This window comes from Sipha flava, unplaced genomic scaffold, assembly GCF_003268045.1.
Source record: "Sipha flava isolate LNK unplaced genomic scaffold, YSA_version1 205_pilon_pilon, whole genome shotgun sequence".
Lineage (NCBI taxonomy): Eukaryota > Metazoa > Arthropoda > Insecta > Hemiptera > Aphididae > Sipha > Sipha flava.
This window is the reverse complement of record NW_020272809.1, coordinates 978,991-1,001,155: the sequence shown is the minus strand read 5'-3', so window position 1 is coordinate 1,001,155 and position 22,165 is coordinate 978,991. Positions and strand designations below refer to the sequence as shown.

Here is a 22,165-nt window from a genome sequence, read left to right as displayed (position 1 = left end):
CGACTGCAGCCGTGCACACTATTATTTAGGTCGACCTTTACACCATTCGTTTGTGACACGTGCAAATAATGGCCCTGCTGGTTCGACATCACACACACACACACACACACACACATGTATACAACGTGCACTTGTACCAATACGTATAATACGTGCGTTTCGGTGAATTGTGGTGACCCGGGTGTCTTCTCACGTGCCCTATGTATACATATGTATATTATACGTACGCGGTACGAACCTATTATGTTATCGACATCCGTTCACTTTATTCCCAACGAATAATGAACGCGCGCACAATACGCACCTCGACTACGTGCGCCACAGGAAAAAAGATACGTTTCAATAGCCAGTGATATGGAATCGCTTTATTCCATGTGTACGCGCGGCCGTCATGTTAAAGGCCAAGTGACTGTAAAATCATTAAACCCGGAACGCACATGCGATAACATTATAATATCAAACAACTGTAGACGAACAACTGTGCCCGAGCAACCCCTGAAATGTTGTGTAAACGAGGCCGTACATCTTAAGTCTAAGAGTAAGGGACCCGTGTTTTAACCGACGTTGTTCGAGTTAAATGTTATTTATTCTTGAATGTTTGGTAAAAAATAAGTTATATCTCGCAATAAACAAAATATAACAACATTTTCTCGTTTTTCATGCAAAAACTTACCATCAATAGCTAGCGTACGTCCAGCAGTAATAGATTACAAAAGCACGAATCGTAAATAATTTAAGGTATCCGAAAAAAATATACGAGATTCAAGGAAAACGTACTCTTTGGGACTAATATACACCACAGTATTAAACAAAAAGTACAGTTATGTTTACTTAATTATTTATACATTAACATTAATATACCAACACAATACAATATCGTTTTCGTTGTATGACGTTGTATGCATTTTTCTGTTTGTGATAATCAACAAATTTAACAAATCAACAACATTATGGGTTCTACATTTTTTTCGAGTTTCGTGTTAACCGAAAAATTCATGTAAACCGAGAAATTAAAAAAAAACCTATCTTAAAGTATATGGTATTTTTCGGGACTGAAAAATTGATTCGCGTTATCCAATAATTTGTGTTAACCGAGTTCATGTTAGTGAGGGTGTATTATTGTTGGTATACGAATTAAGATAACAAAAAAATTAAGAAAACAATATAGGAGTAGTATAATAATTTTTGCCTGTACATTTTTATACATAATATTTTACTTGTGCAAACGTGTACATGAGAATAATAAAAAAAATAACATAAAATATTACAAAAAATCATACCCATATATTTTTGTAGGCTCAAATATGTTCCTAAGCGTAGTACCTATTGAGCCTATGCACAAATACGGCCTTGTGTAGGAAACTCAAAACGATATAACGTATACTTAATATTTTATTTATATATAATATATATGGCCAGATAAAACCTGGAATGGGAATACATATTACCTAAAATTAAACAATTATATTTTTTTATCGGGATTTTAATATTGTTTGTGCATATGTCAGTGAATTATATTTTATTTGACAGAGTCTAGTTGAAATATATATGTTCGTTGTTTTAAATAAAGATCAATAACTGTTATATTATTACATTTTTTATTATAAAACGAATAGAGCCCCTGAAAAACAATTGCGAAGCCTTAAGGAACTCTGCGGATCACAAATTGGCAACCACTAATCAGTGCCGTCCCGAGGGCAGAGACAGGGCAAACGGGGCACTCGCCCAAGACCTCGTGCCTCCAAGGGCCTCGCGTTTATACAATAATATATATACACAACATACCATGTATAAATAGATTATAGATATATGGATTGAGGACCGCTATTCTGGTGTACCTATGGATTTCGATATAATATTGTAGGACCTCGAATTCTAATGATGCTCAGAGCCTCGCAGAATCTAGGAACGGCACTGTCGCTAGTTTAAGTAATCCGTTGTTGGTACAATATATTATAGCCGTGGATTATAAGAAGGCATACATACATACGTAATCGATAAAATCCGTCACCGAAAACATTTTACGATTCTAGAAACCATATTAAACGTTAATTTCGATCGTGGTAAATGTATTACGTTAACATTATAATTTGTATATAGCCTTGTGCGATTGGTAAGACCGTTTTTTGTAAATTAAAATCCAATTCGATGTTTACCATTACTCATTATTTGCGTTAATAGTTAAAATAGTAAAAATAATTGAAAAACGAACCATATGAATTACATCGGATCATGCAGGGGCGGATCTAGGGGTGGGTTCAGGAGGTCAGCTGACCCGCAGTTAATAGTAGTCGACAAAATTGGCTTCTTGAAGACTTCTCATATTTTTTAAGTGAATTGGTTGAAGTTAATACCATAGTGGGCCGAATACCCCAGTTTCCACCCCTTCCCCTAAATAACGTCACTTATTTAATTGTATAGTACAGTAAATAACTTTTATGCCGTACCTCATGTAAGACTCCACAAAATATAATAAATGTTAATTTTTTCAATGATAACTATGAATTGCCATAGTTTATAACACAGTATATACTTATAATTCAGTTTCAGACCTTATAAGTGGCCTGAAATAGCCCGACCCACAGTTCTCCAACTGTGGATCCGCTCCTGGGATCATGTGATAATATTATTTATTATTTTTATATTTATTATCGACTCTAAGTAAAAACATGAAAAAACGGTAGAATAATGCGTAAACAGTATATTTACACACAAAACCATATACTATATATATGGATGTCTACTGAGATAGTAAATTATCTTTTTCAATACAGTTATATAAAACTAGACGTTTTTAATTCATTAATTAACACATTAATTCCAAATTTTAAAATATCTCATCACATGTTATTTGATTATTTCTATAATGATAATTAATATTAATTAAATAATATTTACATATATAATGTAAAAATAATTAAGTACTTTGGACGTTTGTTCGATAACATTTCATGAACATTTCCTTACACGAATTTATTATACGGCGGTCATAACTCTCTGGTAAAGAAAAAACATTTTTACAGAACGTACATTTTATGGGCAGTGTTAAATATTTTGTAAAACTGTCAGTAGACAATATTTATCAGTCATTACTGAAATGAAGGTATGTTAGCCTGGCAATACGGCGGTGGAAATTAAATCTATATTAAAAGTGTTTTATCGATGTTTTTTTGTTGTTTCGACACGATTAAATCCTGGATGACAATTTAATCGGGCGTCTGATAATATAGTATTTAAACTCTTAGTATTTTGGAGTACGTAATTTAAGGCAATTATTTTTAGTCTTAAGAGTCGTGTAGTGTGTTATGTAGTCGAAAAATATATCATATGGCGTGTGTGACCCGGCATGTGGTCTGTAATATAAAAATTATAAAGGTTCTGCAAAATCTTCATTATGAGTAAATGGGTGCTTTATTTTTATTAGTTTGACCCGAAATCTAAGAAATGTTCGGCATACTTCTGAAGGTTTTTAATGCATACTATGTGATTTTTCCACACATGGCATCATTATTCGTTATTCAGTAAAATATAAAGAAACATTTGATAAAATCTAGGTAATGGTCCAATATGCGACCTACACACTGATTTACGATTCAATACGGGACCTACATCATAAATGTAAAATGCAAATAATTTTAACTAACTTTTTTTTATTCCACTTCTCAGTGTCACCAATAAATGTATTGTTCCAGTCCATATTGTTATGAAATGTCAATCAAAAAGTTATCAAAAATAGTTTTTGGATTTTGACACGATCTTCACCACTCTTCTTGGAGTTGTTTATCTATCTATCCAGTAAAGGAGACGCCCATTCTTTTTAATATTATATTTGGATTTTGTAATTCTCCATAAGCCTTTATTTTTTTGTGTGTGTGCTCCTGTTTCTGGGTCAATAAAAATTCTAAATGGTTAACTATTTGATGAATATATCCATGATGATTTAATGTTGAGTACGCTCTCCGTTAGTCATTATAAATTATCGTTCCAGTTTTTATTTCATTTTTAATCATTTTTAAAAGAGTTTCTCGGTCCCAAAATACATAAATAATATTCCCATAAATAGAATAAAATGACCATAATGACATTAACCGTGATAACAAAACATGTAGATCAACACAATCTTATCAGTAAGTAGAGTAACATTTGTAGGTCGCATATTGGTTCGTTACTAAAATCTATAACTGCCTAAATTGTAAGAATAATTTTTTTTATACACGAGCAATAATTATTGCGTATTAATACGCATGCATACGGCGATTATAACGGCAGTTATTAATACAATTATATTATTATATACATTACACTATAGCGATATTTTACTTTTTCCTTTAGATCTGGATAAATATGATATGAAATATATTAAACCGTACTTAGTACAACTCGAACAGGGTGTTACAGATGTATAGTAAACAACGATATTTATTATTTTAATTAAGACTTATAAACAGTTTCTATACATATATATAATATCTTTGCTCTTTAATTAATGGTTTATTGACTAAATGCATAGATTGTATAAATATTATTCGTAAAATATATGCACATTAATATATTATGTACCTTCAAAATATATTTACTAATAGGTACATGTATTTATAAAATTACATTAATATTAAGATTAATTCAAAGCAAGTAAAATTTGCCAATGTAAATACTTTAATTGTTAAGAAAAAAATCGCTCTGTATTGGTTTATTACGAAATACGAGTACTCGTATACTATTATTTATTTATTTTTCGGTTCACAGTTCAAAATACGAGTATATATATTTGTACAATCTGTATATATAGATGTTTACAAAGGATTATTATTTCATGGATTAAGGTCCCAGATGTCCTGTAGAGTGATCTAATTTTTTCGCCAAAATCGACCTTTCCGTTTACCGCCAGCATAATAATATATATTTCCTTTTTCCGCCACCACAAATTTTAGTTTCTATATTTTGGTAACCCTTTACCATGTTAACAAGTGGAGTTATTAATAATTGGTAATGATTTTTAAAAGAACAAAAATAAATAGGTACTTATTCAATTTTTAATTAAATATATGATTTTACAAAAACACATTCAAGTGATACTTAATATTAAAATTATTATAAATTAAAATTGTATAAAATATTGTATAATGTTATTATTTTTTTATAGTTATGCGCTATTGATTTGACAAAAGTATTTCGGCATATTTCTCCCCTTTTATACTGATCAATTAAATACTGGTTTTTTTTTTTGTCTTTTTAAAATTTGGTTTCGCGGTGTTTTTTGTTTACCGACGCTTCTTAATTTGCAATAAACGTCAGTTTAGACTTCTTCAATTAAAATATTTAACCATTGCAAAATAGATGGCGAATGTCGATAAAAACTATTCTTAAAATGTGAATGAAATGACTCACAGGCATTTGTTGTGCGTGTAAGTTCTGAAGATACAAGTGCCCATAGTTTTGGAGGATAAATACAATCTTCAGAAATATATGTTTCTACAAAATAGTCAGCAAACTTTTGTAGCCTTTCATCAATCGGACACTCACTCATAAAGTCGTCAATGAAACAATCACTTACATCTTCCGGATTTAGAAATAATAAGCCAAATATATTATGTAACCATTTACCAATTTTAGATGACTCGTCTTTATACTCACTTGATAAGTCAATTTCTTGTATTTTACGGTACCAAGACTGAGTTAAGTAAAATCGACATCCTGAAATATTAGTTTGCGTCCACATTTCAGAAAATGCATTAATTATAGCCCTTTCAAAGTCCACAGTTATGTTGGAGAGAGAAAAATGTAACCCCAAGTCCTTGCACTTTTTACTCATTGCACGAAAAACATAAGTATACTTTGTTTACATTTATTTGGTAATAAGCAAAAAAACTAATGAAACATAGTAACCATTAAAATATCCATGAATTGAAAAAAATTGTAAAAAAAACCGAGCAATGTAATCGAAAGTTCCGTCCATATAAATATTATCAACTGTTGATAAAAATCTAAGATTTGTTTCACATGAAAATATTATTATATTTTCTTCTTCATCATTGACCAACAAAAAATTTTTATGTTGTTTGGTATTCACATTAATCGAATTGAGTACGTTGTGAGCATCAGCTAAATTAGTAGGATTTAGAGGAATAATTTTGCGTCGGATTTCATAAATATTTTTTCTGATTCTATTTATATCGTTAATGGTTATATCTGATGAATTACTATTTTTTCCGATTTCAGTTAGAATAATTTTTTTTGGTCTGGTACTTACATTTTTAATAGCTTTTCTTTTACATGCTGTATTTATCACCTGTTTTTTTCAATGCTTGGCTGAAATATTTACCATGGTTGCGATGTGGCGTATTTGTATTGTTAATAACTTTATAATTTTCATCTGTATAAACTTTTGCTGGGCAGTTTTTAGTTTTACATCGTCAACAAATAAATTCTTTATTACATGAACCAATTCGGAATTTAAAACTATCTAAAATCAACTGCTTTTTACCACAATTACTCTCAATTATATTTTCCATTGCGCGGAGCGAACTCTTTTTTTTCGCGAACTTCAACATAAACTAAAATATAATAAGTATCGTAAAATCTATATTTTTACAAGTATATTATTTATACAAATATAAAAGATCAAACCAGAAACGCTTTATTGTTATTACCAGTTGTCGCATGAATTTCGAATGTAATCTTTCCTCTCTTTTATATTAATGGAGAAAAACACACGATTGTGAACAAATTATCTGTGATAAACTATACGTAGGTATATTATATAATATTTTAATTCTTTCAATTAGGGGTTACCATAATATAGAAACTGAAACTTGTGGTGGCGGATAAAGGAAATATAAATTATTATACTGGCGGTAAACGAAAAGGTCGATTTTGGCGGAAAATAGTGACGCCCGTTTTGTACGGACTTTTTGCCTGTTTATTTGAATAGATACGTTTCAATCGTTAAAAACGGATGTCACTATACAATTTTGTATTTACATATTAAAACTTTGACGAAATTTAATTAGTAGAAATGTTTTTAAATTTTCGATTACAATGCATTAATGATGCACGTTTAGTGTAATGAACTATGTGATTTTGATATCACTAAAGTGGTCCACATTTATCCAATATTGACTATTGTAATATTTTTTTGATTTCAACGAGTGCTAATATGTCATAATTTACAGGTTGGAAACTCTATATATATGCTTTATAATTTTGTGTAGGTACTTGGGATTATGTAAAAGGTAACAGTTGATGATAAAATAAAGGAAAAAACAGTAGTTAATCATTTTCGACATAAAAAATACAGTTTATATTAAATTAATGATAAAATACTTACAATAATAGAACATGTAAATGAATATGTTTATAACATGTGCTCAGAAAAACACATTGGTTCATTTCACATATTTTTTAATTATTTTTCTATTATTAAATATGATTCTTATTACAATAAACAAATACTAGTAGAATTCATACAGTTGATGATAAAATAAATGAAAAAGTAGTAGTTAATCATTTTCGACTTAAAAAATACAGCTTATATTAAATTAATTATAAAATACAGTAATAAAACATGTAAATTAATATGTTTATAATAACATGTGCTCAGAAAAACACATTGGTTCGTTTCACATATTTTTTTTATTATTTTTTCATTATTATATATGATTCTTATTATAATAAACAAATACTAGTAGAATTCATACAAATGATGATAAAATAAAGAAAAAAAAAACAATAGTTAATCATTGTCGACTTAAAAAATATAGCTTATATTAAATTAATTATAAAATACTTACAATAATAGAACATGTAAATTAATATGTTTATAACATGTGCTCAGAAAAACACATTGGTTTGTTTCACATATTTTTTTATTATTTTTTTATTATTATATATGATTCTTATTATAATAAACAAATACTAGTAGAATTCATACAAATGATGATAAAATAAAGAAAAAAACAATAGTTAATCATTGTCGACTTAAAAAATACAGCTTATATTAAATTAATTATAAAATACTTACAATAATAGAACATGTAAATTAATATGTTTATAACATGTGCTCAGAAAAACCCATTGGTTCGTTTCACATATTTTTTTATTATTTTTTATTATTATTAATGATATAAAAAAAATTATTATATTATTATTATTATTATTATTATTACTTTTATTATAAACTATTATTAGTATAATAAAAAAATATGGGTAGATACAAATAATAATTTGTATTTATTGATTTTATATTTTATGTGATCTTCGTGTTTTTAGGTAATGTTTTTACGGAAATTGGAATAGAATTCATGTGGCTGGAATTTGAATACATCACTATTTTTATCAGATAAGTAGTGGAATGATACAGTCCCGTTATAAAATTAAAAGCAACGCGGTCATGACGCATATTTTTATTGTCAAACGTGGTTTGTTGTTGGGTTCCTGTAAAATAAAATAAATGCTGATGTCTAATAAAAATTTAAATTAAAATTATGTACAACATATAATTAACTATATTATACATTTGTCGAAATAAATTATTATCATTAATATAACATTATTTAATATCGTTACAGAATTATCAGAGTATAACATTTATATAACATTTGTACAATTTCAATAAAAATTAGTCGTTGATATTTTTTTAAACAATTAAGGAACATTCAATATTTCATCAACACATAGGGACCACGTACAAGGTTAATATAACTTAACGAAAGATTGGAGCACTAATTTTTCCCTTTAAATTTAAAATAATATTACTCAACAACATGTATAATATACTCAATATCCAATACTATAAAGTCTACAAAGGAGGTTAATAGTGCACGCTTGGTTACTTTCAAGTACGAAAATATACTGCTGTTAATGTTTACCAACAACTTTTCAACGTCTTTGTCACTTTTATCACAACTTTACTACACGGAAAATAACGAATTACTGACGAATGTAACCACGTATAGCAATCGCATTCACTTATCAATAATGACGAAAACATTACGGTGCATATAATGTATTAAATCCTTGAGCCATTGAAAACCTCACACCAATATCCGTGTCGTCGGTTACAGACCGATTAGGGATAGTAACAATAACACGACTTACCGCTGCACTGGTTGCCACTGATCGTGGGACAGTAGATTATATTGAATTCGTCCACCAAGTCGAATGTTTCGGTGCAGTCTAGCTTCCATCTCAGTCCAATGTATGTTGACGAAACAATCGTAGCCCAAACGTTCGTCACAATGAATGTATTATCTGTATCACAAAATATTTTAATGAAACGTGAACCGCCAGAATTACAAATTGACGAACAACATTGGCGAATGGCGCAGGACAATAACTGTTGATTTTGTTATAATTGTTAATCATAACACTTACATGGGTCGAAGTGCAGCGTCTTGCACGGTTCCCATAGGATTCCGCTACTGACCGTGTTGTTGCTGTTAAAGCTATTCTTCACCCGGTCGACACTTATCGCGAACACGTACTCCCTCCCGAAGCTGTCATTCGGCACGGCCAGGTTGTAGGAGGTTTCCGATATTGGCACGTGCAACCAGTTCAACTGATCCTAGTGGTGGACGAAAATAACGAGTGGTTAATAAATAAATGTACGGCTACCTGCGCTACAGATGCATGTGCGCATGCGATGCCTATGACATCGATTAAACAATTTAACTGAAATATTTTATAATGTGTAGTGAAGCGATCACCAAATGGCGGTCCGCGGACAAGGAAAAAAAATAAAAATCGATAATAAAATACATTGAGTTTTTAGTGGCGGAGACAGATATTATACTTGTTTTATACTAGTTATACTAGTTTATAACAAGATTTGCTTGTTGTCAAGCATATCTTATTGCTCATATCTTAAAGTTTGAATGGGTGATCGTCTTCGGAACGTTCCGTTTGGTTCGGGCTATCGGTTCGATACAAGTGTATGTACTCGCATATAAAATCGGCATTTTCGGTTCGGTCAATTCAGCCGGTTAAGGTCTAGTCTATGCGCGGCTTAAGAAACCTATCGATTGCGTCGAATATTTAAGTAATATGATAAAGCTATTACAATAGACGTATATAGCTGTGACTATTGGATTTTTACAATTAAATAACAATTATGAGTTCTATTAAGATAGTACCATTACCTGGAGGTCGTAGTGACACATACTAATAAAATAATTAATTGCTAAATACTTAATAATTTTAAATGTTTGCATATTTTCAGGAAGCAATCATACAACACTCGGAGATACCTATAGTAGATGATAAATAAATAATGTGCCTATAATTTTAATTCAATTTTAATTTTTTAATTTTTGTTTATAATAATATAATATGAAAACTTCTTTTATACTTTTTTATTATAAGAAATATTAATTAAAAAAAAAAAAAAAATCAATTCTTTATTAGTCTATAAATTATTATAAATTAATGAATTATATAGATATATCGTTTATCGATATCGATATCGTTTGTTTTTCGATATCGCGATATGATATCGATATTAATGAACCGATATCGATAATGGAAAAAATATCGAGCATCACTAATATATATATATATCATATCTAGCACGATGGTATAGAGGCACGAAGTTAAGTAAGAAAAAAAACATATACATTTTATAGAATAAAAAAATAATATTAATATATATATATATATAATAATCACTGATTATTAATCAGCAACGATTGTAGTTGGGTTGAAACATAAATTTTGAGCTGATCATGTTTTAATCATACATCTAAATGCAATAGTGTATGTATTTGTGTTTTTGTCTGGCAATAAGAAATAGGATAATGGAACATAATAACCATTTTTAAAAATATGAACCGTAAACAGTTGTTAGAAATATTTTGGGCAACTATAAAATGTACCATATACAATTATTTTGGCACTAAAGCATAGCAATTTTAAATTAGAATTTGTAGAGTAGAATAAAATATTATTTACTGGGTCAGTATTTAGTAGAAAATCTGCTGGAAACAGAATTATGTATTTATAAAATCCGAAAATGTTTAAATATTATAATATATATGTTATATACATTTGTAAATCTTCGGCGGAATCGATTTATAAAAATATTCGGCGCAATCAATATATACAGGCGGAATTGATATCAAAACGGCGGAATCGATAAACTCCCGTCGTAACATAAGTCAACCGTACAACATAACAACCTGTATTTATTCCAGTGTGTAAATAACTTTTGACTACGACGACTTTTACCAATTACATACAAAAAGAAAACAGTAATATTTTGTTCTATTTATTTATTTGTTTTATTTTATATTTTGTGTGATTTAAATAGGATGTAAATTATAAATGTATAATTTATTATCCATTATTAATTATTGTTATTATAATTATCTATCATCAATAATTATTATTCATTATAATGTTTAGCCGATTTTCATTGGGAAATAAATAAATTGTAGTAAGAAGGTAATAAGAATAATCGGTTTTAAAACCAAAAATATATATATTTATATATATATATTACTACCTAATTCAAACTATATTAACTATAATGTGTAATTAGTTATTAGAAACTAAAAACTAATGAAAATAATTTTTTTCGCTCTCGATATCGACGGCACGTTAATATTTCTCGAGTGTGGTACTTACAACGCATTGATGTACATATTTCGAGTCACCCAAACACCAATACAACGTGTAATAGTCCAGTTGATCGCCTGCGGAAAACTTCTTACTTCTGTTACTCGTCCACGACAATTGGTATGTATTAGAGCGACCAACAATCTGTTTGTTCGATGTGAACGATAACGGTTTTTCGAGTTCTATACAGTGGTAGTTCGCACAATTTAAACTTGTGTAGTTTCAAACTTTATGTCGTGTAAATACTTACCATCCGATTCCCTAGATAAAAATAGACTGGCATAATTTGACGACAGGCCATTCTTATTGGCCGAGTATATTCTAAAGTTATAACTAGTGTTCGTTCTGAGTCCTATAAACTTGGCTCGATTCAAAGATGTTCCGTTGCTGGGATGCATGCTATATACCAAAATTGTAAAACATAAATATATATACGTGTATAACTTATTATTAATTTACTTGCTCAAGTAAATATTTGTGAAAATTAAAAGTACTTGGTTTAATATTTAAGACTGGTTCTAGTGACAATAACTTATTAGGTTTTTTTCCCTAACGTTACGTTAAGTCGATTACGCTATGCTATGTGAGTATTTTTATATGGAGTTGAATTATAAGTAAAAAAAAGTTTATTTTCGATCAAATTTTGAATTTTATGATTCAAACATTCAATAAATATTCAACACACACATACGTAACTTTGATAAATATAAATTAGTTATTGATTTGAAACGATCATTAATAAGTTCTAATCTAAAAAATCTAATGCGATAAAATAACAAAAAAAGTTTAGAGAGTCTATAAGTTTATAGAGTTTATCAATATTAATCACCTTCATGCTGTTTTGAAAATAAATAAATACATTTACGAATCCATTCGTCTAATTTACTCACATGATTCTATTATCTTTTGTCATGGTTACGTAATAAGCACGATACTCAAACGAGTAATCGCACATTTCGATTTCTTCTACAGTTTGCCAATAAATGAAGACGTCTCTTATGGTATTATTAATTGGTAATATGATACTCTCATAGTTTCCAGGAGCAACTCGAGGCGGTCTTGTTGGCACTAAAAAAGTCAAACGTAAATAAATGTATTTTTAATGTGTATAAATTATAAAACGGAGCTACATGTACAGAAAACCCTTAAAATATATTTTTAAAAATACTTTGATATGCTAAAAACTATGCACCTAAAATGTAATATAGTTAAAAAATTAATTTTTTTTGATAATATAATGAAAAAAATTGTGTATGAAAACTCAATTGATTTCAACTCTTGATGATATTTTATCGTTTTCACCATTAAAAATCTCAATTTTTACTAATAATAATATCAATCTGAATCAGTCTATAAATAATTAACTTACATTTTAAATAATAAAACAAAAATATTTTATTCACATATTTATCTATTTGCTATTTACTTATAGTACTTGAATATCAGAACAAAAATAATTAATGTCAATAAAAATATGTACTATTTAATTATATTAAATATTAAATACACATCGTTGTGCTCCAAACGACCATAAATTACTAACCGACGTTTCTACGCATGTAGCTAATTTTTGTACGTTCACCCAGAGCACAACGAAAGTGTGCTTCGATTATTAATTAATCACTAATTGACATACTTCTTAACACGAAAAGCTGCGAAAACTTTTTATTTTTAACAAATATTTTTGTTAATTACAGGATATGTACATAATAACCGATTTTAATTTACTATAGGAATCTAAAAAAATTTTAAATCATTTTTTTGGATGGTTCACGTGATCCTGTGCACCGTATCATAATTTATATTTTTGTTTTGATTTCGTTTGAGAGTAAAACAGTTTTCACCAATGCAATTTGGAACGATCAATTTTGGGCCATTTGCTGCGTATTATTATATTACTACATGAAAGCTTTATACAATTTTTATTAATTTTCATTTACGAAATTTAACAATATGAAAAGTGATCATAGAAATATTAATTCCTTCCCTCCCTAAAAATCTCACTCTAAAAATCACTTATTGTATTTTTTCTAATATTAGACTGTATTAAATTAGAATATTTTGAACTGAATCTTTTGATTACCTGAAACTGTACCAGCTGGACAAGTGAACTCCGTTTGAGACTGCGCAGAATGAAGTAGTATAGCTAATACTATTAATTTAATATACATTTTTTTTCGATCTTGTTCTATGTTGTTGTTGTTTCTTCCACTTCTATTTTCCATCATATCGTTTTTTCTAAGTTGTAAATCATAATAAATATTAATAATTTTTTTTTTTTTTTGACATACACAAAGACACAGCTATTTCAAATACTAATATCTAAATTTAAATGTAAAGATTCATATTTAAAATAATATATAAATCAACGTTTGTAGATAATAGTTTATTAAATAAGCATTCAGTGTCAAGGGCGTATTTGAGGGGTGGCGAAGGGGCATCGCTCCCCATGGTTCTTTTTTTTTTTAATATAATACATTCATTTATTTAAAATATGTAATGTATAAATAATTAAGAATATAAATTACTAGTCTATCATTATTATAAAATGTTATCATTATAACAGGAACATGAGCTGTAGATAATGAATTGTAAAATATTTTTATGTTTGTATTGAAGAAAAATTAGGTACAATTTTTTTCCTAAATGTTACCATTTTATACCTGGTATAATTTGTGTATTAAAATTTGAATAACACTATATTACACTATAGTATAATTAATTTTTGTATTTTACATATTTTTATGTAGTATTAAATTAAAAATACTTTATTTAAAAGGTACACATAAGTTATAACATAAGCAATTTTAAAAAAATTCATTAATATACATATAATACACATATACATGTGTATTATACAAATTCACTATTTATAAATTTATAATAGAAGTAAAAAAAATATATCTATTTTTTTATCTAGAAATTTTTTTATGTATAAACAATAAAAATTTTATTTATAAATAAAAAAGATAAAATAAATTGGTGTTATATATATATTATCATTTTATCTAGATAAATGTTGAATGAATTATCTGTTATCTTGTCTAGATGATTTTTTTAGTAATATTTCCTAACACTGAGTCCGCGGGATGCACTGTCAACACGACACCCGGTTTCCTATTCATTTTAGAAGAGGGACCTGGAACCAAGGGCGTACCCAGGAGGGGTTCGGGTCCAGACCCCCACTGAAATTTCTACATACTCAATGATTTAATAGAAAATAGTATAATAATTGTATATAGGGTATAATACATACAAATGAAATATAATTTCCCATTATCAGTTAAAACAAAAATGTTGGACAAACCCCCCCCCCCATAAAAAATGCATAGGTACGCTCCTGTCTGGAACGGTCATGACGAAGCTGACGAGCATTGCAATCGAGTTTGCCTGGGTGTGTGTTCAGCGATTGGAAAACCATGACCTCGCATCATGGATGGTCCACAAAAATCATAATTTTTTTTCATTCTTGTTTTTGTGCGTTGGTTGTAATTAATTTTAACCTGCTACCAGGATGTATCTCGTTCTCTTATTTCAGTTTCATAATATTTTATTTTCATTCGCTATCATATTATATTTGGTTGTGGGTTCTACATCGGACATGTACGTAAAGGGTGTCCCAAAAATAACGTCCTTTTTTTTTTTTAAATAGCTAATAAATACATTTTATTTTTCAAAAAAATATAAAAAAAATATATATATATGTACGTATTGGTATGCGAGTGGTTTGCATGACATTCAAATAATAGGCCTCCATGTTAAAGGTAAAGAAAAAAAAAATAGTATTTGAAAATCAGACTCCGTAGAACCCTTAAAGGTAATATGGCTTAAAGGAACAACCGTTGTTATGGTGCACAATGGAAGGTCGGACAACAATAACAATATAATCCTACCCACGAAAAAGAATGTATTTTATGATTCGTTTCCACGTATATAGATTCCGAAAAGAATTTTCGATACGTGCTGGAATAAATCACACAATCGAAGAGGAATTTTATAACCTCAAGGCTACTCTAAATAACGATCAAACCACCTGACATATTTCCTTGCGATTCAACATCGTTAAAATACATTGCAATATAGGTGAAATCTTATTTTACTCTTAGAATCTTGAAAACGTAACGTCACACCACGTAGTGTCACATCTCTTTAAATCATTAGTTGGTAATTTAAATTAAAATGTAACCCGTTTAATTTCATGATATTATCTTAAAGTTAGGTTACAAATACGATCATTATATATTAATACAAAACGATTAATCAAGGCGTTAAGAAAGCTCAACTAAATTTAAATTATAAATCTAGATATCTTCATCGTTGAATCCTCTTGCGCGATTTGGATTATGACATTTGTATGATTTATTGTACTATACTATTGCTGTATAAGTATAAATTGACTTAGAAAAAAAAAAAATGTTAAAAGAAGCAAAAGAAACGAAAGCAAAAAGAAAACTAAATCAAATAATGAAAATACGAGTACATGAATATATATATAAATAGACAATTACCTCGATATTATTTCACTTCGTCCCGGATACTTGTTAACGTCGTAGATTGTTTCGTAGTGTTTCACTAGTGTCGGTATTCGATCCGGTAAAATTCGTATTTATTGTTACAGCTAGGGGTAACAATTAAAATTAAATCAACAGTATAATATGAATAGATACGATTCGAGCAAAAAAGTCAAATAAACGTGTAGAAATTAAGATGAAAACACAATGAAGGATAACACCAAATTGGAAAAATGAGTGTGATGGCGCGAGGATTGATAAATCGAAAATGTCGACCCTGGGTCCCTACAGTTCACATGTCGCGTACGTAAGGTGAAACTACTACGTATCGACGAATCTAGCGCTACTGTGGTGATATATTATCAAAAATGGCGGTTCTTGTTTCCTCCACTGTTTATTTCCCTCCACGAAAAAAAAATAAAAATTCCTTTTAGCTCCACAAATAAATATCATTTTCCTCCAAATATTTTTTTCAATATTAATTTATTTGTGGACTAACATATTGGAAATAAAACTATGAAACTATACTAATTGCTAGTGTTAGGTTGTTACTGCTGTAACAGTACGGTACAAATATTTTGCACTGCGACTTCCGCTTTCTCAGCGCGCGGGCCACAGAGTGTATTATACTATTATAGTATTACGTATGTAGCTCGTATATTAGCTTTGAAATTTCTATCGGTATAGGCTTATCTTTATATATATATAAATGAATATGCCTTTTTATGTTCGATTTTGTGTCAATATTATTTAACGTTTTTAAGCTTGGATTGAAATGGGTTTTTTTTTTGAGGAGCTTGTGAATACTAAAATTCACATTTTGTGAACCATTTTCAAATTTGTAATACTTTTATATGTGTATGGGCAATAAAACTTGCATTTTATTCAGAAAATCAAAAAAGGTCCAGGGTGTCTGGACTCTCCCCTACCGAAATGTCTTCAATATTTTACGAATGTTTAAAATAATTATTTATTTTTAATACCAACATAAATATTTTCAGTCAAAAATGACTTAAGCTCCAATTAACCATTGACTGCTTTTAGTTTTATATCATAATATCATATGAAAATGTAATATTAATTTTAATAAAAGAAGATTAAAGAAGATTAAGTCTTTTTCTGTCTTAATTTTAACCAAATATCAAAAGTTAAAATCTAAATTCAATAAAATTACAATATATACGTTTTGGACCCCTCCCGAAAAAAATTTCTAGATACGGCCTTGCCTATACACATGGCTAAAAAATTTAATTTAATTATAGGTATGTGTACATATAACGTACTTATTAACATATAGTTTCCCTAATCAAGTTCCCTAAGCTATTCGTCACGGCAAAATAAAAATAAATTGGAAAAAAAATAACTTATTATGTATGAGACATAAACATAAAATCTTGTTTCTATGATAGACGCGTACGTGGAACGACTACAATTAGTCCGGTGCACACATCGATTGTGCTCCAAACGACCATGTTTACCTACTAATCGACGTGCCCATGCATTTAGCTAACTTGTACGGCTACCCGGAGCACAACGAACGTGTGTTCCGGTAATTATTTAATGGCCAATAAACACACTTCTCAACACGAAAAGCTGGGAAAACGTTTTTTTTTATTTTTAACAAACATTTTTATTAATTACAGACTACGTATTTAATAACCGATTATAATTTACTATAGGAATCTAATAATTTTTTTATATAATTTTTTTGGGTGGTTCACGTGCTCCTGTGCACCATAACACTAGCCGCCACTGAGTGCACATAAAGTAAATCGCAATACTGATTTATCGAAAGCATTGATTAAATTGTTTGGAATAAGATATATATTTTATGGATTTTCAGTGTTCTTCAATAAAATTATATTAAAGTAAAAAAAAAAATTGTTCAATAATTTTGTATTAAGTTTTTTTTTATCAATATCAATTTTAAAATAATATCAAAATGCACACAACTGTGTACAATATTTATATTATTGAAAATATTTTACTTACCACGTGCATGGCTCACCTCCGGAATCAAACAATATTTTATAATATACTCTTTGAATGTTTATATTTATTTTTTATGTGTTATATTATTTTTTGCCATCACTGGTTTTCAGAATTTTATGGTTATCCTTAATACAACCAATTTTTAAGTGATCTGTGTACATTTTTCATTTTATTTTTTATCAATTTAAGATAAAGCATTACATTTTTAATGTTTGTTTTGATATTTTTTTCTATCTTTTGCTTAATTAACAATTATATATTATTATCATGTTTTTAAAAAATATTTTTTTCAGATAATTTTATTGGGTTTATTATTAAAATATTTGTATGTGATTAGTTGTGATCAATACTTTTGTAATTATGGAAAAGCAGATTCTAAGCTAAACATTTCTTTAAACACTCGATTCTTAAAATAAGATATGAAGTTGTTACTTTATCCTCTTTTGTAGATATTTCAAATGTATTTATAATATTTATACAAAAAAAATATTTTTACTATGTCACGAGATTTAATTATATAATTGTATCACATTAATTTAATTAAAATTAAAAAAAAGTGTACTACTGTATTATAATCCACTAATGTTTATTTATCCTATCTTATTTATAGTCGTATTAGACAAATTGTTGAATAAAAATAAATGTATACGATATAACAACTGACCTACTGTCATTCCTTGCTTCCCCAAGGCAAAATAATTAATACCTTTTATTTTAAAATATATTTTCTTTAAATTTATAAAAATAAATAAAGGAAAATTGTGTAAAGTTTTAATCCATTTTGCTGAAATCCTGATCAACATTGTTGATATTCAAGAGAAAATATTTGTTTTTGGTTTATTGATTGTTTCTTACATAACCTTCCTTCTTATAAGCTAAGAGTATATATACTTTGTTTCCTTTCTCCTCCCCGCGTTTCGGTCAGTATCGGGGTTCGAGAAACCAAAACGACCGAAACGAGATAAAACCGATAGGGAGAACGGAACAAGAGTGGGGAAGCCCTTTAGCCAAGGACCACATTGAATGTTCTCGGAGGAGACTCGTGGTGAAACGTTTCGGAATCTGTGACGAATAATATTTCCACCGGACAATCAACGCCTCTCGAGTCAGGGGTGGCTCCAAAGCTTTGATTAGGGGGGGGGGAGAACAAGTTATAGTTTTACAAAATCTTATAACAAAAAGAAAACAACAATTTTTACAACACAAATTCAAGTCATCTATTTTTAAAATTGATAGAAATATCAATAATATGATCTATTTGATCTAGAATACCTACTTTATGATATAAATTAATTAGACATAATGCTGATAGTCTATCTTCAGTCATCATTGAACGAAGCCAGGTTTTTAATCTCTGAAGTGTGGAGAAACTCCTTTCATCCATTATACCTCTATGGCTCTATCTACATACTTGTGCGTATCATAAGATAGTAGATATTATAATGTGCATTTTTTGTTAACAATATACATTTTTTTATAAATACGGTCCGGGCGTCGTTGGGAGAGGGCCACGGCTCCTAGGGCCCCCCTTAAAGCTGCCTCTGTCTCTAGTCTTGAACACACTTGAACGTGTATGTACATTAGGGTGGCACTTAGCTATATAGGTCAATTTTTTTTCTTTTATATTTGTTGCTCTCACCCACTAATTCTGTTCGATATATTTAATAAATAATTTTGGTAAATCTTGAGCATGATAAGTCAACTTCTTCACGTCGCTTAAAAGGGTTGAAACTTTAATAATAGAGGCTATTTTTATTTTTTAGCATATTTTCTTATATTTTAAAGTGACACTAAAAATGTACATAAATATTATTGTTAAACTTATTATTTACTAAAATAAAGTTTCTTATTAATTTACGACAACACATAACATTATATAATTGGTAATTGCTTACAAAACGTCGTAGTGCTTATCGCCACCACGCGCCGACACATCGCACGTCGTCAAATTCCACAATAATGTTACTAGATATAGACTACAGTCATACATTTTTCCCGATGATAATTTCATCGATAGTATATAGATAATCTCCCTATTTAATCTTTTAGTATAATACAAGTGTACAAAACTATATAAAATACTTATTTGAGAATGTAAAAATTATTAATTTATATTATATTATTACGATATTTTAATAATTCTTGGATAAGAACAACCAGAAAATAACAATTTTCGAAAGCCAGGAGCTTGTCATCGAGCTAGATGGATGGCTAAAATAATTTATTGTTTAAAAATGTTTTTATTTCGGTCACAATTTGAACTTAAAAAAACCGAACTATTGAACTTGGAACATTTTACTCTGTTCATAATGAGAGTATATTTAAAAGTATGATATATTTCTAATGATGCTTCAGGTGCACCATTAAATGATTTATATTTCATAAAATATCTTATTATGTATAAAAATTCAAGTAATGGTATCTACAAACTAGTATTAAAAGTATTTTTAAGTCATTTGTGGTATCTTAATGATACATTAATTGGATTAGCATTTTTTGACTCTCGAATACCAGATAATATTAAAGCCCAAATGGTTACAGCTTTAGATAAAATTGGGACTGATTATCCTGAACAAAGATTAAAGCTCCTAGTACGTTGTATTCTAACTAGTGAATTACATGACTTTGTAACAAATAATACATATAAACTATGTACGGCTCATAACATTAAAACCGACTTTTTAATGACGTTTCCAAATGCTTGGATAAATAATATTGAATATATTGATGGCTGTGAAAAAATAAAAAAACTTAAAGTTGTTAATGATGCTACTGAAAGGGGCATAGTATTAATGACATATTTTAATGGCACTCATACTAATCAAGAAGATCAACAACAATATCTTCTTCAAGTAGTTGAAAATACAAACAAGATTTTCCGGAAGCCAAAAAATCGACTTTATTAAAAATGTGATTTATTTTTATGTATTAATAAAACTTGTAATTTTTAAAATAATAGTAATAAATTATAGTTATAAATAAGTATAAGTAATTAAATTTATTATTTACAACACGACTTAAGCTTTTTTTTATAATTTATTTCATATAAAGATTTTTAAATTCATTGAGCTACCTTTTAATGTTTATGAAATGACTTAATATTTTAACATCATTTTTTAAGCAAATAGAACAAAATTAATGCATGAGAAAGTTAAAAACAAAAAAAAGTGCCACCCTAATATACATACATCATATGTTTAGAACACGATTGCGTACATTTGTTCTTTACAGCAACACGATTGCGTAAGAAATTGTATGTAACGTTGTCGAATTTGTCAATAATAGTAAGAATATTTAGACAATTTACAAAAAAAAAAAAACAATAAATAATATAAGTAATAGACATAAACAATAAATATTCTATTCATGTAAATTAAGTGTATTCCCTGTATTTTATTCAATTTTCCAACCTATAATATAAAAATTGTAACTTTTATAACTATTAATGATATTAATATGTGTATACTATAACAATTGTTGAAATACTTGAAATTTTGAATTGAATAATATCCAGTTCATGAATAGAGTGCTATCGTACACATTAGTAACCAATACCCAATGGCATTTAGATAATATTCGATATAATTTCAAAAAAGAAAATCATACCTTTTGTAGAGTATAATTATTAGATTTGTAAATACATTTAATTTCTTCAATCTTATATTGAGCTTAAAGGATTTTTACAATTAGAATTTGGCTTATTATGAAAAATCATGATCTCGAGATGTTTCTGCTCTAGCTTTTTTATCTGTTGAAAATGAGTCATTAACCTATTAACTGTATCGGTCTCAACTAAATTTGGTTTCAATTAAAACTCTCGACAATTAATTGTTCTTTATATGTTTTGTAAAAGTTTCAAAAAAAATCTCTAACTGTGTAAGTCAAAGAGGATAATATATTAAATATTGATAATAACCCGTATTTGAGTATAAAGCTGTGTTAAAAAGCGATGTTTGTACTAATTAATTCCACGTCTTTTCCGCGTTCCAACGTAATTATTTTTATTCTTTTATTTACCATGTTTTCCATTTTACTTCGTTCAATCAATGTTC

General features: G+C 28.5%; 1 protein-coding gene across 1 annotated transcript; it reads right to left on the bottom strand.

The window, feature by feature from the left end:
- Positions 1-8,207: 8,207 nt before the first annotated feature.
- Positions 8,208-16,359, bottom strand: LOC112682506. The gene is made up of 8 exons (XM_025553129.1): positions 16,119-16,359; positions 13,694-13,848; positions 12,501-12,678; positions 11,861-12,009; positions 11,620-11,792; positions 9,373-9,562; positions 9,097-9,249; positions 8,208-8,433 (listed from the first exon to the last, which is right to left on the bottom strand). Exons 2-8 carry the CDS (start codon positions 13,836-13,838, stop codon positions 8,246-8,248), a joined length of 1,176 nt encoding a protein of 391 aa, XP_025408914.1. The 5' UTR covers positions 13,839-13,848; positions 16,119-16,359; the 3' UTR covers positions 8,208-8,245.
- Between the last annotated feature and the right edge of the window lie 5,806 nt (positions 16,360-22,165).